Source organism: Notolabrus celidotus, chromosome 9 (genome assembly GCF_009762535.1).
Source record: "Notolabrus celidotus isolate fNotCel1 chromosome 9, fNotCel1.pri, whole genome shotgun sequence".
NCBI classification, from domain to species: domain Eukaryota; kingdom Metazoa; phylum Chordata; class Actinopteri; order Labriformes; family Labridae; genus Notolabrus; species Notolabrus celidotus.
The window spans coordinates 16,216,430-16,242,313 of NC_048280.1; the positions used below are offsets into that span (position 1 = coordinate 16,216,430).

General features: G+C 40.0%; 1 protein-coding gene across 1 annotated transcript in view; it reads right to left on the reverse strand.

The window, feature by feature from the left end:
• The window catches only part of ccser1 (coiled-coil serine-rich protein 1), a 178,793-nt gene that overhangs the window by 122,634 nt on the left and 30,275 nt on the right, over positions 1-25,884 (reverse strand). The window contains 1 exon segment of the mRNA XM_034692672.1: positions 5,740-5,914. Coding sequence (XP_034548563.1) covers positions 5,740-5,914 — 175 coding nt within the window.

The window sequence follows — 25,884 nt, forward strand, 5'->3', positions numbered from 1 at the left end:
TGGACGGTTTCTTAGATAACCTCTGTGTTCACTCAGGCCAGCTGAGAACAGACGCATTTTGGCTCTGGTCACAGGTGTCCAGTAAAGCAGAGAGCAGAGGCGACGTTCCTCGGTTCCAAAACATACCCACACATACACACAGTCGAAACAAAGCAGGCACTGGTTTAAATAATAGAGGTTGACCAACATTGATTTTACAGGGCTGATGCCAATACTGACTATTTATGCCAATACAGATTATTTACATATAGTTCATGAGACTGATATTTGGAACTGATATGAACTTTCACAAGAGTGAAAATGTTAAACTTTCTGTCAACATGTAGAATTTGGAATGTTACCATCTCCTCTTCTTATTACAAACACTTTAATAAATGTGTAATCAAAACTGAAACTTTCAACATCATAGAAAGGAGTTAACAGTTAACCAGTTACAGTTACACGGACATGTCACATCTAGCCAATCAGAAAGTGTTGTGGATGGGACATTATGTGAGACAAAGTGGTGAGTGAAAACAGACACACAGAGAAAGACACATTGGCAGCAGAGCCAAAGTAGCACACTCTTTAATTAATTCCTTATATTGGTGATCTGTAAAGTAAAACGCTGATCCTGATAATCAGACAAATGCAGAATATCTGCCTCAATAATCTGCCAAGGCTGATAATCAGTCGATCCTTACTAAATAGCACCATTGATGTTGGGGTAAGAGAAATCCTGTCTTAAGCTGGGACCGGTGATGTTAATGTAATACTGCAAAGTGTCTGGATGACAGCACCCTAAAGGCAGTCACAGAAAATGTAGCATACATGATAAAGATGTGACAAGGAACAGGAGAGGGAAAGGGGAATGAAATAACTGCAGGTTCCACACACATGGTTTGTAGATAAGGTCTATTTCTTGCCATCTGCTGCCCTCTTGCAGATTTAAATTTAAGCCAGCCTCTCTATGTTTGTGTAAGATTAGGTACTTACAATCAAGACCCCCCTCCTAAAATAGGCTTTTTTATGCTAAACTATTGATTGTTTGTACTTATTTTTGGCCAGCTGTCAAGGTTTTGAAGGCAGCTCTGAGAAACACAGGAGCCCAAATCTTTGCACAGCACAAACTTGATGGTTTATTGGTTTGGCTGACCTTTTAAAGAAGTATACCTCCCTATCAGAATTATAGGTGTGCTATGGCGTCAGGCCCTAAATGTGTCATCTATGATCAATGCCTTTCTCTATGTAGAGAGACAGGCACACACACTCAGTGACACCAACACCCTCTGTTGCTCTCACACATACACACTCTCTTTAAGGTCACCTCTGTCCTGCAGGCCTTAACACACAACTGTCCCTACAATTAGACGTGGTCGGGTAAAAAGCCTTTCAGGTTTAAGAATGGAGAAAAAACTGCCTGGGAGCGCTGGATTTATTGACTTGCACTACCCAGAAGCTAAATGTCTAAAGATGATGAATGGCCAAGGAAAGGAAAGCAGGTTTTGTAGTTTGATACACCCCTTTAATCACATTCACACTTCAGTTAAATCAAGGAATGAAAACCTTCAAATAACTCAAGGAACATCTCTGCCCACTCTCTCTCTCATTGACATTTGGCTTTTTATCGGAAGGCAGCACCATTAAGCACAGACTGTCATGCAATTTAGAGAGTTCTTTGGAAAACACGGGATGAGAGCATAAAATCTTAAATACCAACTTTGCTCGGCTCAACACTTTTATTTGTTTTTTTAAAGTTTGAGTGTGAAACTAAAGCTGTCTAGGAATGGTTGTCTTTTCACAAAAGTTGGTTGCACAAGTGCGTCCAAACTTCACTGATGCTCAATCAAACATACATGTCCAGATAAGCAATACCTGACTGTGTGTTGGTTCATGGATGAACTGGATGGGACAAAACTATATGTGATGGCATCTGACAGATTGGACATATGAGCAGCAGTTTTCGAAATGCTCTGACCCAGCTGTCCTACCATCACAACTTGGCCCTCCTCAAAATTGCTCATATCTTTATGCTTGTCCATTCTTCCTCCTTCAAACGAATGAACTTCAAGGACAAATTGTTCATTTGTTGCCTAACATATCCTACCCACTGACAAGTGCCAGTGTAAACCATTGGAGACCAAACACATAAGGACAGTTCAGCCCGATTTTTAACAATACAATCATCTGAACACACACACACTTAGCCAAATCCTAAAGACCGCTAGTCCCCACATTTAACGTTTGTGGTAACGATTCCATAGAGAAGAGATCTCACAGAAGCTCGTCTGAGCAATCCGGACTTCAGGAATTAAACAAACACAGAGGGCAATTGACGTTGTCAGCCTTCCACACTGGCATGTGCTCTGTCATGCAGCGACAAGAAACGAGGTACATAATCCGGGTAAATAATGCCACAAGCTGGTCTTCATTTTCAATAATTCATTTGGCTTGGGGTATGTTTGTGTTTACATCAGCTGTCATGGTTGTGAGCTGCGAAAGTATGCAACATCCTGTATATGACGTTTCCCAGTCCGCTCCTCTCATTGGTTATTGTGGCACTCCAACCAGGAATTCTAAATATTAAACATGTTTCACATTGCCGATTCCAGATGGGGGAGGCTCCGACGTGGTCAGGAGCAGAAAAACTGTTGTACTGACACCACACACTTGAGGACCATTTGGACAAATAATCGGTTACTATGAGCCTCGAATCAGGCCCCCCTGACGATCGTAAAAGGAGGAAAATCAGGCCCTAAATCTGGCTTAGAATTGTCTAATGTGTCTCCCTCCTAACAAGATAACCAATATAATGCCAGTTTCTATGCTGATATAAAAGGAAGCAGTACAGTTTTACTATAATCTATTACCTGCTTGAATATATGAGGATCATTGCATTTGCAAACATTGATGCATTGGTGGACAGTGGTCTTTTAGACACATTATTTCATGCAACTGACAACATAAACTTCTGAAAGATAAATACATCAAAAACTCAATAAATACATAGAAAACTCTTTTCTCACAATTTTCTTCTGCATTTTTACATACAGGAGAGCTGTCTGATAACGGGGTGAAAGATTGAAACTGAGGACACTGGGTTCATGGTCTGCAACTTGACCCTAAGCATCAGAGGATATCCCCTGTCATGACCTTTTGACATGAGAGAAAAGATGATGTGAGCTCAGTATAATGAGACGTCTATTCCTAAGGCTGGCTATCATAACTGACCTCAGTGTATGTATTTTAGCATTCAAAAGCTGTTCTCCCCTGTCTCATCTGGCAACAACTCTTTTCAAAAGTAAAGTAAAAGCAAACGGCTAAGTCTGGCTCACTAAATCACTGTTTTAATTTGGGTAAAGTAAGATGCTAAAGAGCTTTCTCTGGCCAATGTTTGTACCATAACTTCTGAACAATCCTGTCCTTTTGATGATGTGTGTTTCCATATTAATGAGGAATTTAGATTTAACGGAGAGCCAATGTCACTCCTTTGTTCTAGTGTAAAGTTCAGCATTGCAATTAATATATATTACTCCCTTTATTATGCTGTTGAGACATCCTTTGAAAGCATCTTACATTTCCTGCAGTCGTATCGGTTGGCACAGAGCAGAACACATGCAGGAAATCAAGGAGAAAATGAGATAAATATTGGATCTTGGACCTGAGCGCCTGGCTTCGTAATTGTTGGATTACACTGCATGAGTCATTTATGATAATTTTCGCCTCTTTGAAAGCATCTAACAGTCTCTACAGCCTTTTCAGCTTGGTTCAGTTTACAGTGACGACAACTGGAAAGGAACGGTTCTGTGTTATATGTGTCATATCAGGCTGACCATTCACTTGTCACTGAAGAGAGACGTGAAGAGAGCGAGGATTTGGGGCTCTAAGTTAAGGTAAACAAAATAAAAGCGTACAAGATTGGAGCTAAGTATCAGAAGGTCAAGTAAATAATATGCAAAGTATGCAGACAAGACGAGTCACCCTCCCCTCGCTGCAGAATGTATTACATCCATTGATGTAGGGTAACAAAATTTGCAAGTTAATGACACAACAGAGCAAGCAAAGAGGGCAAAGTATCTCCTCTTTCATATTCATGTTGTGCTGCTGTGTACTGTCTCTCTCTTACACTCCCTTTAGTCTTTCCGTCACGACTTCATTTTATGTCTCACTCACAACGTTCCTGGGAGGAAAGAGTAGAGATATGGACACTTAGGGAAAAGGGAGGATAGCCATGCATATGCCTCTGTGGACTGTAATTCACAGCTGGCTTTGATCTTAGTTAGGAAATACTAATGGCTGGGTGTTGGTAAAGGTCTGCTCACCCTTTCAGATGTCTTTTTGTGTGTGTATATTTGAGTGTGGGCCTGCAGAACACTGCTGCGTTGGTCAGCCACCCATGTAGATTACAAGAACACAGCTGGCAGACATAATGGATCAGAGTTTATGATATAATTTACACCTCTCTTTGGTGTGTTAATGTACCACACACTTTCAAAAATAGAATCAAAGCATATTAGTGAAAATATTAGAACTTTTATTACAAAGCAAAACACAGAACTGAATGTTAAAGCACGGCTTAACACCGGCTTCCAATCAGCTGGCTCTAACGGAGTTGTGCTTACACAAGTTTGACAAACATGAGCGATTGTTTAGGCCTTTATTTTCTAAAATGGTGTAATTATCATTCTGCTCTGGTGTGGACTGTACTCTGTCTATAGCTGGAATTTTATATTCAGCAGTTGATTGTATAATTTATCATTCTGACTGAGAAGCTGCCCCAAGTCAAGCTCTCTGTAAATTCCAAATTACCCCAAATAAAGCTTATAAATCATATTTGTAACAGTTTTGCGCTCTGAAAAAGTCAGTATATGATCAAAAGTAAAAGTTACAAGTTTCAAAGCTGGAATATTATTATTGCTAACCTTAACTTCCTTAACCCATTTTCATGGTTTAAGGAAGTCTGCATGGCTGCAATGTGTGACCATCAATATGGTTCCTTGGTTTTTACAGTTAATCCTTGTGCAGCTATTGCAACGTGCTAGTGCTTTACTAAGTGCTCATTACAGCTAATCACTTCTATAATGGTGTGGGTATAAATTCACTGTTTTTTTTCACACTGAGATGGCCTCATAGCCTGAGGTAAAACCTTAGCTTTAAGCGGGCCAAAGCATTTTAAAGAGCAGATTGATACCCTGAAACAGGAGGATTAATGTGTATAGTGTGTGTTTGTGTGTGTGTGTGCATTTAAAGAGTATGATTGCAACTGCTAAAAAAAGCCTCCCAGTTTCCTTCTCGTAATGTAGAATCTGATTAAATTAACAAAACAAAGTGATTACAGAGACCTTTTAAAGGCAGAGAGGCATCCACTTTGAGTTGATTTCACAGAGCTGGAATAGAGCTGGAATAGAGCTGATTAAAACCGGGAGTGACGGATATTGTCAGTGGAGCACTATACTGTAGTGATTCTAAATGCCAATTGCGTCATATTTTTCCTAACCCTTTCACCCTTTATGGTTTTAAACAATATGATACATTTATTATATCAGGGAAGGGTCTGACAGTGTGGTGTTGAAGGAATAACACTAAATCTCAGCCTCTCGTTGTTATTCTTGTCCTTTGAGGCAGTCAAATACTATAAGGGCCACTTAATAAAGCAGTGTTCTAGGATGTGGTTTTCATTCCAGTGAGTTAATGTCTTAATCTGACTTTCAACTTCTGTGAACAAGAGTCTGCATTCTTGTGTGAATGTGTATATCCCACCTCTTGCAGTGTCCGTCTGAGTCTTAAAAGCAGGGTTTTGACAGCTGTACAGTCCTGCTGCATCAGTCGAAGCGGAAGGGTCTCAAGCCCGGGAGTTAAAGGCTCATCTTCCCTCCCCAATCCAAGCATGGCGCTCCAGTCATTGGGCAGGAGGCTGGTTGGACGGCTGGGCTCCCTAAGGGGGAGAAGAGGAAAGAAGGGAAGGGAGAAAAAACAAAAAGATATGAATTAAGTACGAGTCAGTGTGAAAACTCAATCGTTGACCTGGTCTCACTGCTTCCCACTCTCTCTCATCTTGGCCTTTGGTCGTATCTGATGATGAAGATGATTTGTCAACAGTATTGTCAAGACATCATCTGCTTTTGAATGTCCCAACAGATCGGTGTGTTATGATTTATAAACACAAATGCACAAACATGATCTTAAAGATACAGTTTCTTAATGGAAACATCATTAGGTATTAGCAACACATCTATCAATGCAATCTACAGAGTGAACATAAAAACCAATGTGGTCATGTCCACCATATACTGTATGTAATTGCACTTGTTTTTCACGTTCTGAATGAGCATAATATCATTATCCTGAGCTGAGTTGCTGATGTGCCATCTAGTGTCTTTACTATCTCTGCTGTGAGTAGCACATGTAAAACAGTGACAGGGAAGTAACAGGTGAAAAAACATGAATGGCGTTGGCCAATGCCCCACTATGGCTCTCTGAAACTTCCAAAATCAAGGTGTATTTCACCCTTGATGCTGCAAAATTTGCAAAGTGCACCTTGCTTGTCATGTGAGCATGTAGGTAATGCCTTAGTGTTTGAAGAGACAGTATGTGAGACATCTCTTTCTCAAATATCAGCTCAAACATTTAACTTAACAGTCCACAGTTAAAGTCACACTGTGTGAAATTTAGTCCCTCATCTTAAAACCTCTCACCCAGAGGACTTCATCTTTTTCTCTCTTTCAAATCCTCCTCTTCTCTCTTTCTCATCCTCCTCTTCTACCACTAAACAGCAGAGCAGCTCTTACTCTATTACTTAAGTAATCATGCTACAAATCAAAACAAAATCATCCATCTATTAACGTTAGCTATGTTGAAGCCAAGACACAGTATGGCTTGATACAACATTTGTAATGGCATAATTTGAGTCTAATAGTATTGTTACATTTAAAAGCTGATGGCGAAATATGAGCCATTGAGCAATTGACCTATTCATCATCCGATTAGTCCAACCATCTCAATAATCAATGACTGGTTGAATGTCAAAACAGCTGTTACTTGCAGACCTTATCTGCATCCTCCCAAGAGGAGGGATAACACACACGCCACTATGACATGGTTGGCATCTTCTACTCATGGAATTACAAAATGAAGCCATTGGAAACTGATGCCAAGCATGCCACTAAAATCTGCTCAAGTAGAAAAATGAAAAATAAAGAAATTAGAATAAAAGAGATGAAAAAGCAGGAGAGATATTTAATAGGGATGAGAAATAGATGTGGTAGCAAAGGTCAGAGAAAGACCAAGACCGGCAACATTCATAGTTCATCAAGCTGCTGCTCTCCATGACCCCCCTATGACTCTATTATAATGGTCTCTCATTTCTTTGATGAGTCTGTTATGTCGCTTTATAACCCACAACGTGAGGTGATAACATACTCCCACATGAACAGACACAGAAAAATAAAACCCAGCATACAAATGTCTGCATGTGTAGACACTAATGCATTCAAAGATCAAAGTCCATCCTCTAATTCTGATTCTGACCATCATTATCAACTCAAAGGATACTTCATTCTCCAGAGCTTTGATTCATTACAGTCCGTCGCAGCTGTGTGATCCTGTCATTGGGTCTCTCTCATATTTTTATGATGATTCTAAATGCACTGTTTTGTATAGCTTGTCTATGACTATTCTTCTGCAAATCTAACCCTGTGTGCGAAAGCAGCTGACTGTTCCACCATCAGTGAATGTGCTGTTGTAGGAGACTCTTTCTAACGAACAAAGACCTGGGGGCTTAGCAGGAAACAGAGGATATCTGCAGAACAGACACGTTCCCGAGTCACAGTCAAAGGCCTGATTATTAACAAGCTTGCAAACTAGTGTAACTCTGTTCCTTCACGGGGCTGTGACATTTTTGTAGGGGTTGGATTCAGACACTGATGATCACAATCAACAGGAGGAGGTCAACCGAAGTATGGTTTTTAAGTAACTCTCCCGTTGCAGAACTCTGAAGTCTGAGTCTGTTAAACAGTAAACGGGCTTCTTGAGCAGTATGTCTCTGGTGCATGGCCTCTGTTCTTTGTCTCACCTTCAAACCTATTTTGCACAAAAGAGGACAGGTACTGGGAGAAACTTTCAACAGGAGTCAGGGCTGATCAATGTCACAGCGTTTCCTCACTTTTTTTGCCTTCAGGCCAGAAATAAAGCTCAGTTGAAAAACTGACCTTACCTATAAAAAAAGCAATATCTTCATAGTCATTCATTGCTTGGAGCCTTCTTCTTCCAGCTTTTTTCTGTCAGTTTAAGGGTTTAAGTTTAAGCACAAGCATATTTTATAAAGTGCTTATGATGTCGGACTACTTTGCATTCCTCCAGATGTGTAAACAGTCTTAAAACAAAGATCAAGCTCTCCTTCTGTTTGGTGGTTTCTACTGCTTACAAAGTGACTCATTTTAAAATTCTGTCTGTTACTTCTTGCCTGGCCACTGGTATACAACATTTTGAATACATTAGGAAAGTTACTTTGTGCCCCTTTTAGCAATTTTAAATGGTTTTGTGGCTGCTATTGTGGTTTATGATTTCAGTATTTCATCATTTCACAACACTCTCATTTTAGGATAAACCTTAACTGATGGTCTACAGTGGTCAGTTAGTGCATTCAGTGCTTTGTCAACATAAGGACAGAACACTGCTTCAAGTTGCAAAGTGTTGTCTGCCCTTTCAGAGCCAGTGGCCTGCCTAAATCCACTGTAATAGCTGTGGATTCAGAGTAAAACATCTAATAAAGGCACAAGTGAGGGGTAATGTATAATGAGCAGGTGGTTAAGATAAGATAATACTTTATTGATCCTCCGGGGAGGATATTCAGTTGTTACAGCAACCCAGACATAACTACAATCAAGAAAGAAGTTTCAATAAGTAAAAATAAGTAAAAATAAAATGAAATAAATAAAATAAAATAGGTACAAATAAAATAAATAAATAAATAAAATAAGTAAAAATAGAAATAGATAAATAAAGCTGGAATACAATTTAGATATGTACAATGTTACAAATGGAATTTAAATTAAATAGAAGTAATTACAGGCAGTATTAAAAAATTTCAGTAGTGACAGGTTGACATGTGATTATGGTTGGTAATGACAAATTAAGCAATAAATAAAAATAATATGGGTATGTAATATGACCATGAGTTGTAGTTAGAATAATAATGTAATATAACATAATATAATAATAATATGGCAAGATAATTATATAATACAGTATATTATGCATTATAATGCCAGCAGCAGTCAACATGGTGCAGTCTGTGGCCTCCGTTACTGTTTAACAGTCTGATGGCGGTGGGCACAAAGGAGTGCCTGAAGCGTTCAGTCTTGCACCGTGGTGGAATGATGCACTGGTTACGTGAATTAGTACCTGGGTGTTCACCTGAACAATAAACTGGACTGGTCAGACAACTCAAATGCGCTGTACAAGAAGGGACAAAGCAGACTCTTTCTGCTCAGGAGACTCAGGTCTTTTGGCGTGGAGGGGGCTCTTCTGAAGTCCTTCTTTGACTCTGTGGTTGCATCAGCCATCTTCTTCGGAGTGGTCTGCTGGGGAAGCAGCATCTCTGCTGCTGACAGGAAGAAGCTGAACAGACTGGTGAAGAAGGCCAGCTCTGTCCTGGGCTGCCCACTGGACCCTGTGGAGGTGGTGGCTGACAGGAGGATGATAGCAAAGCTATCTTCTCTGATGGACAACACGTCACACCCCCTCCAGGAGACCATAACAACAGTAAGTAGCTTGTTCTGTGACAGACTTCGTCACCCGCGGTGTCTCACGGAGAGATATTGCAGGTCTTTTCTTCCTGCAGTGGTCAGACTCTATAACCAATAATATATATATATATATATATATATATATATATATATATATATATATATATGATAAACCGCTCATAGGCCATGTATTTCATCTCCTCCTCTCTATTCTTCATGTAATCATGTCTGCATGATAAACAGCAACATGTATCAGCTGTAGATTATCATAACGCACTCTGAATCACTGTGGAAAAGTAAACAGAGATCGTAGCAGGGCCGGAAGCAGGCGACCAGCTGTCAGAGAGAACACACTGCCCTCCAGCGTTTCGGCGTAGAATTGCTGTGCGTCACGGACACATCGACGCACAAGTATGTGGTGCTCATGTCTGCGTCAGCCCCTGCTGCGTAGGGGCAACGCAGAAGTATAAACCAGCCTTTACTCGGAAGAGATCTATCACCAGTTGTGCTGCCATTGCCTAAACCGCAGGACAGGATCTAATTATTAAAAAATATCCTCCATAGTGTTTAGCCTACCAATTTAGAATGCTAACAGAAACTAATGTTTTTGCCACAGTGTCAACAGGCAGAGGTGAAATGTGCCAGGCTGCTCTCCTCGGATGGCTTCTAAGTGACGTGTATTATAAGTCCGTCCCGAGCATCACTTTTTGCTATTAATAATTAGAACAACTCTTATAGCAATTTAACCAATCAGAATCAAGTATTTAACACAGCTTGTTGATAATAGTAAGATCTGAAACATAATAAACATCAATTAATCAATGTTTAGGCATGTTTGTGTATAAATAACTTTTGAACAGATATCCGTAAATGCCAAAATCAATCATTTAAAAAGCGCAGTGTGTCCTTTTCCATTGGTTATCTAAATTATGGTAATTACAGTCAGGCGTTTAAATCAATAAAACGTGGAGATAAGATGACCCTCACTTGGCCCAAAGACATTTTCCAAATGTCAAACCTCCCGACAAAACAAAGACAGTGTTGTGTGCTCCGAAAACTATTGAAAAAGGACAGATTAGTTTTCTTCCTTACAAGTCCAAGTGTGCAAGTTTCTTATTTTCATTTTGAATTGGTTTTGAAGCCGATTATATAAGCCAGTACCGACAGCAATCATCTCCCATGTAGAAAATATTTTAGAGACTGCGAAAAACTGCTTAAATAAATGAACAGTCATAAAAGGTGTAAGAAACTGCATAAAAGGAGACTCTATATCACCTCTGTTATGACATTTTCAAAAGGTGAGCAGAGAAATACCAGCCTCCTGTCTGAAACCACAAAGACAACCAGCGACTTCACATTCTGCATAACAAGAAAAAGGAGGAGAGGAGAGGGATGGCAGCAAAGACAGACAGACGTAAGAAGCTGAAACGAAGAGCTCTTTATCATCAAGAGACCATGTTCACTTTGACTGATGGCCAGTTAGAGTGAAAGTGAGAGGAAATTAGACGCCTTTTGTTCCATCCTAACAGAAAAATCACCAAGTAAACAGTGGCGAGGAGCATTAAGACCGACAGTGAGCTCCCAGGAAAAATGTTCTCTGGGCAAAACAAGAGCACATCACTGAAATATATCGATCAACATAAGCTACTCCAAAGACTTCCCGCAGAAAAGTCTGGACTTTCTTCTTCACTGGTTCACAGTCACACACCCTGATTTATCTTTCCACTGACTTGCCCAGCCCCTCTCGCTGTCTACCTTTCCAACTCTCTAAGTCTGAAACTCTTGACCGTTCTGTCCACGCTCCCATCTCCCCTCTCCTTTCCCTTCACCCAAGCCCTTGTTTTGTCTTTTCATCTCTGCCCCTGCCCTGCCGTCGTTTTTCCCTCCTATCACTTTGACAAGCGCCACACGAACCTGATGCAGTATCAGGGCCTAAGGTGTTCCCCGGGGATTCTGCTTAGCACCTCAGACAAATGTCAACGAAGCCTGCTGTCTTTTGAGGACAGGTGAGCTCCATCTGTCAAGCAGCCACGGGTGCTTTATTCCTCCTTGAACTGTATTCATTCTAGCTTTTGTTCCTGCTTGACATCTCAGGTTAGAGTAAACTTTCTCATTTTACTTCTCTGTTGCTCCACCCTGCTATCTAGGCGGGATGAATTGAGTGGAAATAAATGACATGTGATCAATCATACAGCGTTCTCTCTGACAGCTTGTGTCAAGTGGCGCAGAGCTGAGCAACAAGAAAAGTTTTTCTCTCAAAGTTGTTTTTTTGTTTTGTTTTTCTATGTCTGTGTGTTTCTCTGTGCCTGACACCTGTGCCCTTCCCTCGCTTTCAGCGGTGTTTCAGGTTTGGATTCTTCTTTCACCTTTGTGGTGTACATCAAATCCACAGAGCGAAAATGAGTGGGAGAAAGGGTTCAAACAACACTTAACTCCCATGAAACAATAATCACTGAGGGGTCTTTATGCTAGGTGTTTACCATTCCAGTGCGGATGAGTGGAATATTCCTGGTTAAACTGAGCAAATGAGCGCTGACAAAGTGTTCTATTATAGGCAAAACTTTTTGGATGGCAGCAGGGGCACCAGTAGGTATTTTGGGCCCCATAAAAAATATCACTTTGGGCCCCTTCATTTCACTACAATGGAGTGTTTCTGGAGGGCTACATTATAAAAATAAAAAATGAGATTTTAAGAATGGTATTGTAAATTAACGATAATAAAGTCATATATTAACAAGAATAAAGACATGAATTTAGAGTATAAAGTTTACGGCAAAAAAGTCACAAATTTACAAAAATGATGAAGATTTTAGAGGGAAAAAAAAGATTTAAGTTAACGGTTATGTTGTATGTTATATTACCTTCTGATGCACCTCTCCATTATATCATTTTACATATAATCCAAGTCTGTAATTATGACTTCTTTCTCATAAAATTAAGTTCATAAATCTTAAATCTAGTAAATTGCTAATTTATTCTCATAAATGTAAACTTTTTTCTTGGAAATTTACAACTTTAATCTTGTAAAATTACAACTTTAATCTTTAAATATTACCACTATATGTATGTCTCAAAATGTATTTGAAATATTTACTGTAGCCCTTACCTTCCATTGCATTTCCATCAAAAACATTCTCATATTCTTAGGGCCTCTGTCGGTCTTGGGGCTCTTAGAAACATCCAGACTTTTCTTTCCCATACAGTTCCTCATAGTGGCGATACTACACATTCTCACAATCTCACCTTTATAGCCCTTTTTTTGTGACACAATCAGGTATATAAGGGAATAAAAGTTAAAACTCTGTGACATCTTTTTGAGATTTTAATGAGTAGCTTTTCATGTGCTTTTCAGCAGATTTCTTACAAGCAATGGACTATGTCCTGCATTGATTGGCATTCTAATGTGTAGGACGTGATATGTTACTGCAAGAGCTTCAGAATTATAAAATTAACCCATGGTTTGTTAAACTGAATAAACCAGGGTTTCATTGTGAAACTAAGCTTAAATCTGACTAAGTCAATGGCAGCCACATTGACAAAGACTGCCATGCTGCCATTATTGTGTGTGACTGTGTGTATATATATTCTATATGCATTATGCACGTATGTCTACGTCAGAGAAAATAATTATGATTGCAGTTAATGAGTAGATTAAGCCATTTTCACACGTCTGATGTATAGGTAATTACCACTTACACACACACACACACAAGAAAGTGCTCGACATAGTGATGTTCCCGTATTACACCCATCATTGATGATGGATGTAATACAGGCAGGGAGGCGGCTCCTCTGCTCAGGGTCGTCTGTCTTTTCCCTGTCATAAGCCGATGACCCAACGCGCACACACACACACACACACACACACACAATCTTTTTTTTTAGATCTTGAACTCACCCACTCCCCCTCACACACAGGCATCGACATAACACACACTGCTCCTATGAGCAGGTTTCAGTCCAGATAATAGGTCTCTCTGGTAGGAATCAATTAGAAGATTACACAATGAGACAAAGTTCTAATTTTAATTTCTTAAGATGTAGTACAACACCAACTAGTGGTTGGATCTGGTACTGCGTGTTCATGTCAATGTGAATCTAATTACAACTGAAAACATGGATTTAAGTGCAATTAAATGTTTTCAGTGATTTGATTCTCTACACTTCTTTCACAGTAATTATACCAAGGACAGAACAAATAAACAGAGGAGGCTCAAATATCAACCTATTCTCTCTTGTATTCTTACTTATTCTAATAACTTACTCTACCTCTCTCCCACCTCTCTATTGCCTCTCCCTCTCTCCCCCTCGTGGGTCTGACTCACCTCTCTCCTCCCAGAAGCCATTTCTCAAATGCAGAGTTCTGAGTGATCAATTTCACCAACCTGAAAAAGCCAATTATCTGCCTTTTTATGACTTTCATTATTTTACCACTCACACAGTGTTTTATTACGGGGCCGCTGGCTGCCAGCAATGACACATACCTGCACACACAAACACACACCCAATAACACATATTGACACCACCAAGAGCTCACAATCTAATGCACCTCCACTGGAGTAATAAACAAAGACATTCCTACAGTATATGCACGCTATGATGTCTTGGTTTACATAATGTTAAGTCTGTGTGTGAAGTGAGAAATAATGACTGCTAGTCAAATAAATTATGTTTGACTGAAGTGCATTGTCTTACGCAGCAGTAAAGAGGGGTGGGCTGCACCCTAGTCAATCAGAAATGTAAAGACTTCATTGTTTGAAGCACAATAGCAGTTAAGGACACTTCAACACAAAGAGAAAGACAGTCAAGCTCTGTATGCCAACTTTTTCCTCATTAAATTTTACTGACAACAAGGAATATATTTATGAGAACAATCAACGTGTGTTTGTGTTTGTGTGTGTGTGTGTGTGTGTGTGTGTGTGTGTGTGTGTGTGTGTGTGTGTGTGTGTGTGTGTGTGTGTGTGTGTGTGTTGGTGTGTACACCTGTAATGCAGACAACCGTGTGTCTTGTAGCCGTGCACCAAGTGAAGTATACTAGAGCTATATTGGAGAATGATCGCCCTCATTTGTCACTCCTTCTTTCCGTCTGACAGACACACTGCACTCATCTACATTCAGCACCTGAGGCTGCCGATGTTTAATGCTGCCATTAAACTCATCTCCGACATAAAGTGCATCTGTGACTAAAGAGTGAGTGTGAGCCAAGCTCCAGGCACTGAATCTAATGTTGAATTTGAGTCTTCAGACACAGAATATAAAACAAATGTAATATGGCAGGGGTGACTTTCTGATTAACCTAATATTCTTTTCTCCTTTCTGCTTTCCTTCACACTCTGCACTTTGAATCTGTGCTCGTTTTAGCAAAAAGAAAATCTGTGCCGTCTGCCTTTTTTCTTATCTGTCACTAAACTTTTGCATATTTTTTATCTCTCTCTAAGTATGCAATACCTTCTCAAGCTGTCCAGTTGTTCACTGCTTTGGCATCTGTGTGCTTCCTAATGTAAAATGGATTCAAGTGTGAAAAGCACCACACTGTTTTCCGGAGAGAGCGATCAGAGCACACTAATCAGAACTTCTGGTTGGTTGGAGAGATCTATTTTGTTTTGCTCCCTTGTGTCACATCACATTTTCTCACTTCAGAAGAACATTGCTGAGACACATTGCACAAAATTATATAAAACCTTGAGGTGATCTTCCTCAAAGTGGAACATTTGTACTTCTTGGCACAAAAACCAAGCCATGAGTTCATAAAATACAACCTGTAGGGCACCAGGAAAGATGAGACGCGTTACTTCTGTGTGTATACTTTTTTGCAAGCACTTCAGCATTTTTAATACTTCACTGTAACTCTAACTTTGTGACTCTGAATATGTCACAGCCAGTGTTAATTTAGTCAACGAAATTATGACTATAAATGTTCGTCAACGACTCATTTTTTCATGATGAAAATGAGACTATGACAAGCCAAAGTGCATCACTGATAATAAAAACTCTGACGAAAATATGTTTTGATTTTGTTGACGAGACGATGATGAGACAAAAACATTACTGGCGGATCGTCAGACATTAATAATCCATGTTTCCCCCACTGTGCGTCTAATCTTTAAAGATAACAGTGTTGCATTCCTGTGACAGGCGCAGTGTTAGCTCGGTCACTACCTGCAGCAGGTGTGCTTTGTGAACCAGCTCTTCCCGCTTCCATGCCAAGACACAACCGGGGGACGTCTGTTTAATATTTAAAGTTTGACGTTTTTGCCGCTCTCACCGTAAAAAGCTCCGAGTCTACAGCTTGATAAAATCCAGTTTGGTGATACATCAGACACATTTAGTAAGTTTTGATCAATTCCTAGTCATCAAAGATGCAGATGCATTCAGAGTGCAGTGACCTGACTGTCCAGTGCCTCTGTCATTGCAAGGTGCATTCAAGGACCGTCGTAAATGTGCAAAACAGCCGTTTCATGGCATTTTTCTGTGAATCAAGAGAATCAAAATACAGTCATAGTGGTCACATCAAGAATGTTTTCTTTTGACTTTTTAGCAGGGACAGGCTGAATTACTTAACTTAAGATATTACACAAGCAAAAGTGTTAAAGGAGTGTTGACGATTTTAACACTTGGTATAACCCTGTTACCAATATCTGATCAACTACATGAATTATTTAAAGAGTGAAGATGTTTCGGCAAAAATCAAAGACTAAAATTTTTTTAGTTTCCGTCGACTAAAACTAGACTAAAACTATAAAGGGCTGAAAAAACTAAAGTGTGACTAAAACTAACAGGCATTTTCATCTAAAGACTAAGACTAAGACTTAATCTAAAATACCTGCCAAACTTAACACTGGTCACAGCTCACTAAGAGAATGGAAGTCCCAAAGGTGACAGCAGATCACAGCTGGCAGAGAGAGGCAGATTTTCTTAAATGAACTCAAATCAACAAAAACATGTTGAAAATGCTAATTACTCAGCCCAAGGGAGTTTTTGTTTGTCATGCGTATTAATGTTCATTTTTCTATGCATTACTTAAGGACATGATAATTTCACGCTAGTTATTCTAACTCCCTGACAATAACGAAGCAGAATTTCAATGATCTTATTCAAGAATCCTCAACCTCATTATACTCCACCTGGCCCCGCAGCTTAAAGAAGCAAAGAGTGCAAAGGCTCAGACGAGAATATTGACACCATGGAGATCCATATATACATTAGTGATTGTCTAATTATGTATTCTTAGCTTAAGTTGATGGCATGTATTACAGTCGTGGGTAGATATGATTATGCTGTCTATCCAACAGTGAGGCAGAAAGCTCACATTGTTACTTGATGCATTATAAATGTAGGTTTCTAGACAGCGAGGGAAAAACACAGGGGTGGATCTGTACACATAAGCGGAAATTTCCCCAGTCTAGGAGATGTTCTCAGTGAGCAGCAAACACAGTGTGTAGCTAAGGTTTTAATGGATGGGCTGTAACAGCATCATGATAAACTGAAAGGCTGGCTCTCTCCTTTCTATTCTACTTACCCTTGTCACTATCAGGCACCTCCTCTGAGGAAGCCAAATACATATTGTTCAAGATGAGTCATTATTGTGATTTGTTGATATTATGTACTGGTATTGTTGTCATCGCTATTGTTGTCTCGTAGCGATGTTCTTGGTGTTACGAGTTGGTGCACACAAACATAATATCCTGTCCATAATCACCTGATTATGGACATTAATGGAAATTCCCTTCAGTTCGAGGAATAAGCTGCTTTAAGCCAGGATATTAAAGACACATATGCTCCCAACCAAGCTGTTTCCATGGAGATAGTAAAATATAATGTATACTTAAGGGGACATTACTCGGCAGGATATAAAGATGCAAATGAATTGTGTAAATAAAGATACAATACACTGGGAGTTGCCTAATTAGGTCTTATAGAAGAATGCAATGACAGAAATCTGTATGCTTTGTGTCACTGTTCTCTTAAATTACACCAACTAACAAGAGGATTTGACAGTAAAAGATCTGTTCACGTGAAGCAAAGATTACCAGTGCAGTTCTGACTCTGCCAACCTCAAAAACACGCCTACGTACTTGTCTAAAGCTAAGTAATGAATACATTTGACTAATCAAAACCAAGTGACATGTTGTAACTGTTCTTAACAAGTTCATCCATCATTGAAGTAATTCTTTATAACATCTTTAGTTCTACCTTAGTTGTCAGCTATGCTCAGCGAGTACAGATTTTAGTTTTGGCCCTGACAGAAAAAATGCTGGGCTGAGATAAATGCCTCTTCATTTAAAGCATCATCAATTAAGGTCCAAAATGAATACTGGTCTCTGGTACTCTGGTTCACACTTCAGTATCGTAGGGAGCAGTAATGCACCTTAACAATGATCGCTACCTGCCCTAAAACAAGAAGAAGAAGAAGAAGAAGAAGTCCCTCTGTGCACACTGTTGTTAGGTAATAGGCATCACCCCCTTCTTGCTACCACTGTGATGGAAAATAATGACAATGGATTAGAATTAAAATATCACCCAAAACCCATCAAGTTTTAGATTCCACCTATGTGCTGAGCATATAGTAGCAGCTTATCAGACTGATGTCAGTGGGCAACCATGTCACAAAGGCCAGCAGAGCACTATTGACCTGTGGATGATACTCAATCGAAGAAGTTAACTACAGTGCTTGCTAAATGGGGACAGCTGACTGCAGGCCAGTCATCATTGTGGAAGACTGCAGTCCAAGGGGCGTCCTTAGGTAAGCAAGTTGTGGCCAGTCATATAGCTTACTGTCACTGGGAACAACGGTTTCACACATTCAGGACCTGTGTGAAAAAGATAAAGCAACCAAACTGGAACAGCTGAAAAGTGCAAATGCTGTCACATTATCCAGGAATCATTGGACGTCACAGAGTAATCAAATGATCTCAGACTAACTTCGCACCACACTGATTGGACACTGCACTCCTCTACTTTAACAGTTCGACATACAGGAGAACAACACCATGCAGAGAAATTTGCCCAGCACTTCTCCAAAGTTACAGAGCAATGGGATATTACAATAATAAAGGGATGACAATAGGGGCAGACAGTGCACAAAATATGATACCAACAAGTCGTGAGTAGCGCGCAGTTTACAGAGGTCTGTTATCACATCAGTCAGTGTCAATGGTTTTAGAGTGTTAACAAAATCCTGCAAATTGGTTGGACACTATAAGCATAGTGCAGCAAATGCAGGAGAACTGCAACAAGTACAAGTGGAGAATGGACAACAGTTTGAGTGTCTAGACCACATGTGTCAGACACAAGGCCCGCGGGCCAAATGTGGCCCGCCACATCATTTTATGTGAGAGCTTAAGGCTTATGACTGTTTATTAAAAAAAATAATAATAATCTGCACTAAAGCATGCATTGACCATAAACTAAATCTCCCACAATGCATTTCGATTATGTTACCTGCAAAATGATGGCATCACGCCAGGAGAGTGCAGCGTACCCACAGCGGTATTTACTACAGTGAAGTCTGTAGAAGTGAATACAAATTACCCCAAAATGTCCAAGAAGAGAAAAGTTGATTTAGATGGCAGTTTCAAGTCAGATTCGGAAGGGGAGTACATGTTTGTGCGAAAAACTGGTGTTTCTTTTGTGTCATGAGGCAGTGTGGTTGTCAAAGAGTACAATCTACGTTGGCATTTTGTCTTATGGTTACAACTGGCCCTTTGAGGCAACCATAATGCTGATGTGGCCCTCGGTGAAAATGAGTTTGACATCCCTGGTCTAGACATTTCCACCAGACGGAACTCCACACTGAGATGATCACCTGGCTGCAAAGAAGCAAGGATGAACTTAGAGCTACACTTCACCTCCATCAGCAAAGAAGAAGTCGGGCCATGCTGACCAATGAAGACATTAATATCAGATAAATATGAATAAGGATTAGTTACATCGAATCTCTTGGGAAATATTTAGTCTTCACTCTTCATAGTTTTTCTGTTTCCTTCTTGATGTTACTGACAGCAGAGATGTGTTTTGGAAAGCAGCAGATTTACTTTAAATATCTAAATACATCACTGCAGAGACAATGCTTGAGCATTTTGGTATATAATTACACAGAAAAATGCCCAATCCCAGCATGCCACATTCTCCCCTGCTAATTGAACAGATTTAGCTGGCACATCAGGCTGTAAGTTGGTTTACCCATAGTGCTTTAAAAACACTGCCAAACTCAGAGCCACATCCAGTCTGAGTCCAGGGAACACAAATAATGAAGACCTTAGATTTATGTTTAGGATCATATGCAGTTTGCTGTAATCAACAACAGAAAGGGATAAGCTAAAGAGACCCGAAGAGCTCCTTCAAGCAGCGAACCTTGTTTGATTCTAGCCTTTGGGCTCTTTGCATATTATTCCTTCTTTTCTGCTTCTGCCCTTCTTGTTATTGTCTAATAAGGCAAAAGCTTAAAATCTTAAAATAAACACAGACAAAGGCAGACATCGCGTGAAGAGCCAAAAACACAAAAGAGCATCCCTCGCTTTGTTATTCAAATACTCTCTGTATGCTGAAAAATAATACCAAAAGTTCAAGCAAACAACATTCTCATGTCATGTCTTAACAATCTGTTAACAAAATAAAAACAGTGAATACCACTTAATAATTCCTTTCATTCCTGGAACAGACCACTTGACTAGAAAAAAAAAAAGCAGTTGAGAGCAAAGGAATGACTTATTCATTGCCAATTTGATGTGTTTCTCAGCATGACAAATCAGAACCATGAGTTCCCTCTCAAAGCAAGACGGAAAAAACAAAAAGACAACACTAATTACTCTCCCTGTGTTGAACATTTAATAAACCCAACAGCGTGGTGAAAATCAGAAGCTAAACAACACCAGTGGACTAAAGGAATATGCAACAACAGAGCCACACTTAAAGATTTTGGACGTGTTCAGCTTATTAGGCAGATCAGAAAATTGAAAACTGTCTGAGAGTATAGGCTTAGTTTTCTCCCAAGGCCTCTGAATAACATGAGGCGGACTTGATATAAGTAATCTGACACAGTCTGACAGGAGTAACATCAAAAATATTTCAGTTAGAAAATAGACATGTAAAATAAAGAATACATTTTTGTTGACATTTATGGTGTAAACATCCAAACAACAGTCTAAAACATGATACAAAAAAAACACATTTGGCAGCTTTACACAGCAGCTAACTGAACAGAGAGGGAGGGGAGTCTACTCTGTGTTCTCTCCAACTCTCACTGTATACTCTGTGTGTGTGTGTGTGTGTGTGTGTGTGTGTGTGTGTGTGTGTGTGTGTGTGTGTGTGTGTGTTTGTGTGTGTGTGTGTGTGTGTGTGTGTGTGTGTGTGTGTGTGTGTGTGTTCTGAAAATCATGCTGCAGTGCATTTTATCAGTCCCCAGCCCCACTCCAAGGCTCAGCTGGATTCTTTATGCTTGTCTATTTTTACAAATGTGCGTGTGTGCATGTAATTGAATGTGTAAGTATTTGACGTGTGTGTTGTTTTTGCTGACTAAACTGAGTCTGGTGGGATTGGACTAAAACTTGGCGGATGTACTTTATGACTCATACTGACATTAAACAAATTTGTTCCTGTGTGTATGTGTGTGTGTGAGCAAATTCTATATAATCACAGATTACATGTCTCTGTGGGAGACTACGCGGCCCACTGTGAGTTTATCACTGTCTACCTGAGTGTGAGCAGAGGGTGTCTTTTTGAGTTTAACAGACTCTAGTATGCCAAGTGTGAGCGTATGTACTATCATTCCTGCACCACACTCATGATATTTTAGTAGTATGCTCAGTTTGACTTGGCAGGCTGTTAAATTAAACTCTCAACAGCATGATGGAGCCAAGACACAAATCTTGTGCATTTTGGGAATAAATAAAGAAACAAAATATTAACTCTGCAGACATATTTAATTAAGCTATCATAAGAGTGGTTTGGGACCTGTCCATGAATGTTGACATTTTCCTAATAAGCCTGGTTATTATTAGATTAGATTGTGTGAATGCTGCAGCTACACATGAGTCCTCAGATCAGAAGTAGAGTTGTGGGAACTGAGACTTTCACGAGTGTCCACTGCAAGCTGACAGACAAGGACACCTCTGAGTGTTTGCACATCCTGTCCTCGGACTACCTGTCTTCTGCATAGCAATCGAATGCACTGAGAAGAGAAAAGGGAAAAGAAAGGAGGACGGGAAAGGGAACACTCAACAGGCAGACTGCTGTTACCATAGCAACAAGCTAGCTATATCCCAACTGTAAAAAAAAAAATTAATTTCCTCTGTGTCTTTTCTATAGGAGAGACGAGGGAGGAGTCCGTGTCTTAACACAAAAGTATTGATATCCATCACTAAGATAAATATTCAGTATAAACCAGTATAATACGCTCTCTGCACCCCTTTTCCACCAAGCAAACACTACAGAGGCACACTCATTACTTTCATGCAGTGAAGATGGGCTTTATTATGTAGAGTAGGAATTGCAACTGGCTAGAGAGCATAACACAAAAGAGGTTTAACGCAACAAAGCTCACAAAGTGTAATACTCATTATTCAGCCAATGCAAAAAAAAAAGTTTCCCTCATCAACATTCTGCTATGATGCCTCGTAAGACCAAATGAATTGGAGTTTTTGCATTTAAATATGAAATGCAAGCATGAAGGAAGAGCAAGCAGAGCCCCAGTGTTAAAGTTTATTAGAGAGCAACAGCTAACTACTTTGAAATAAATCCTTCTTAAGTCTGATTTATTCTACAAAAATCTAAACATCTTCTTTAACTAGAAAGTAGCTACAAATATAGTACAGACGGCAGCATCTTGAGCTGCAGTTTCAGTCAATTAATTAATAAGTATTCAATTAACAGCGACTGAAATAGTTGAAGGATTGTCATTTTTTAAGCAAAGTGGGTTTTTCTGGTACTCCGTTGAGGATTCTATTGATCTTCTGTGACAATAAACTCAATACTCCTGGGTTTTGGACGCTTTGTCTTACAATTTAAAGACTAAACCAAGGACTCAAGGGGATTATAATGGATGTTTTTATTTTCATGTGAATAAAGGACAAACACTCCAAAGTTTCAAGAACATAATTTCTTCAAAATCTCGAGCCTTCATCCGCCCAGTCCGTCTTTTCGTCTCCACACCTATGCACCCAGAAAATCTTGAAACTAATTAAAGCACATTTATTACTATAGCATTATGATTGTGATGTTAGCATTAACAAAGTATAAATCACTTAAACCCAAATTACTCCCATCAAAATCATCCAGCTGTCATATATGAAAGAAGAGGTATGCATGCAAGACTCTGTGTGTTTGTCTGTGTGTTTAGCAGATGTTCTGTGCAGCCTGTCAGACAGCCAGCAGTATCTTGCAGCTGATACTCTCTTTGGACAGGCTGAATGACTGACAGGTGTGTGTGCGTGCGTGTGTGTCTGAGTGTGTGTGTCTGTTTGTGTTTTTCTGTGTGGGAACAGAAGGGAGCTTGCTTTGCCTCCAGCAAATCAATGTCCCCTTGAGGGATTGTGGATCCTGAGACAAAGAGTGAGAGAAACTGAGGGTGAAAGAAAGACGGTGAGAGAGAAAGAGAAAGCCTTGGGCAAACACTTTTTTTGCTCTCTTTCACCTCCCGATCTCCGCTTATTCTCCCTCAGACTTAACACATCTTACAGTAAATCTGTCAGAAAATGATCAGTAAGAGGGAATCAGAGAATTTGTGGAGCTACCACAGAGGGGATGTTCACCTTTTGACTGGCATTACATGATGACCAGTTGAGACTCTTGGATCTGGCTCTGTTAAGTAACCTGCCCCAGTGTTTCTGTAGTCCGTACAGATCAAAACACGCTCAATTCTCATCAAAAGCATTACTCCGCCTTTCTACTTTGACACTAAATCCCATAACAGCATAACGTTGGTGTGTCCCAGTGTGTGTTACACAGCTTTACGAAGGTGGGGAAGCACTAGGGGTTTGAAGAGATCTGACGATATAGCTTGACCGTATTTTTCATCAAGTTGATAAGCTGTCTCGCGAGATTAGCTGTCTCAACCGTACCGCACTCAGCCCTTGTCTGCGTCTGACGGAGTTCACATTAAGAACTCTGTGTTCTGTGAATAGCACTTGATGAATTTGTCACTTTTTTAACTGCAGTTACAGCATTACAACCGATGTGATGGTGGCGCTGTAGTGCCATTGGAAAAGGTGCTGCCAGAAGAAGAAAGTAAAACGTTTTCTGTGGCTGAAAAATTAAATGCAATCCGCTGATCTACAAATGCTCATTCAACCTCTTGAGGAGGGATCGTTCAGATGAGACAGAAGTCACTGCTTCTTTCTATTAACAGAGACTATGGACTGCAGTTTATTTCAAACACAGTCAGACCTCATAGTTATACAGATTAACACTCAACTCTATGATCAAATGTCTTGCTTTTGTTTCACGTCTGCACTTATCTCCATGTTCACATACATTTTGTCTATCTGTCAGTGGCATTCTCCCTCTCTGTGGTTCAGTTTGTGTGTCATGCAGTACATTTAATTAATAATTTAATTAATACTGAACACCCGTGGGCCTGATTAAAGCATGTTATGAAAAGCACCGACATGCACAAGTATTGAAGAAGAATACATATTGATAATAAAAGAATGAAAACAAAATAAAAGCTTGTTATTGCCAGAAATAGACACTGAGGCAGAGAGAGACACAGAGGTAAGAGTTCATAATAACAGGTTACAGCCAGGTCATGTGATAAAAATGGCATTTCATAGAAAAAGGCATAACTTCGCAGAGGAGAACTTGTGTTTACAACAGTAATTAACAATGAAGGCCGCTATTATATGTAAATCTGATTATTCATACTTCAGTCAGACGAGGCTTAAAGCTGGGATTGGTAGTCAGATTTAGATACACTTTTTGTTATACTGGTTAAAATTAACTTTATGTCCCGACGGCAATCAATACATAATGTGTTCCATAAACAGAGTGAAAAAAAGCTGCTATCTACAGCCGGAGTAAACCTGGGAAAACACCAACCAGGAAATCACCGTTTTTGGGTCCCAAAATTTTAAACCAATCAAATCCCATCCTGTCGTTCTGCCCCGCCTCCTGGGCGTACATTTCCCTCCCCGTCCCCTGCCTCTGCTTCACCTGACTCTATTCACTGCCCCTCTTGCTCGACCTCGGGCCTGTTCCCTCTGACCCGATGAGGTGCTTTGCTCAGGACTGTAGTCCGGATCAGAGTCTAAAAAGCTCTCACCACGGGGGCTCTGACAAGCAGAAGAATTAACGACATTTAGTAAGTCCTACAAAAAATGTATATGTACTGTAGCGTCCGTACGGAGGCTGTAGGGATGACGAGCCGATTCGTGAACACGTTGATCTTTACTAACCGGAAACTGGCGGCCGTGATCACGCCAGCCAACAAAGCAACAATCAATGTTTGAATGAATGAAGAACTTCTCCTGCTTGTCCTCTCCTCTCTGCTGCTCGCACACTCTCCTGATGCCTTCACTGACTGTCAACACTGTAGGAGTTAAGAACATCTACACTGAACACGTTTAACAACAGTAGAGCTGTTACAGTATTACATGTGTTATAACTTTTCTCCTGATATCGTGTCACCAGTACAACTGGATAATGCTAGCATGAGAGTTGTGAGTACTAACAATAGCCATGTTTGTTTGTGTTTTTAACTTTCACTATGATAATGTTTTGGTGAGGACTGGTTTTGAATCAGTCATGATCATATGATCATGATCATATGGTCATGAATCAGCGGCGCTCATGCATATGAGCAGGGGAGTCGTTTTGGAGGGGCTCCGAGGGGAAGGGGGGAGGGGTCAGACGGAGTCCTGAAGACATGCTAGATTCAAATTCATGCTAGTTTTCCAAGACTACCAACCCTAGCTTTAAGTGAACAAGTCAACACTTCACTGTCTTTCATAAGCATCATCCAACTAACATGTGAATAATGACACCTTTACAGAGATCACATATTGTTTGTCTTTTAGTGCATTTGGTAATTCATACTCGGTCAGAAAGTAGAACTGAAGTGGCATTCATAAGAAGATAATGACCAGTTTAAACATTCCAAATGAGCCTGCATTGTTTTGCATTTTGTGACTTCTATTCGAATGAAAGACATTTTTTTTCAGTCAT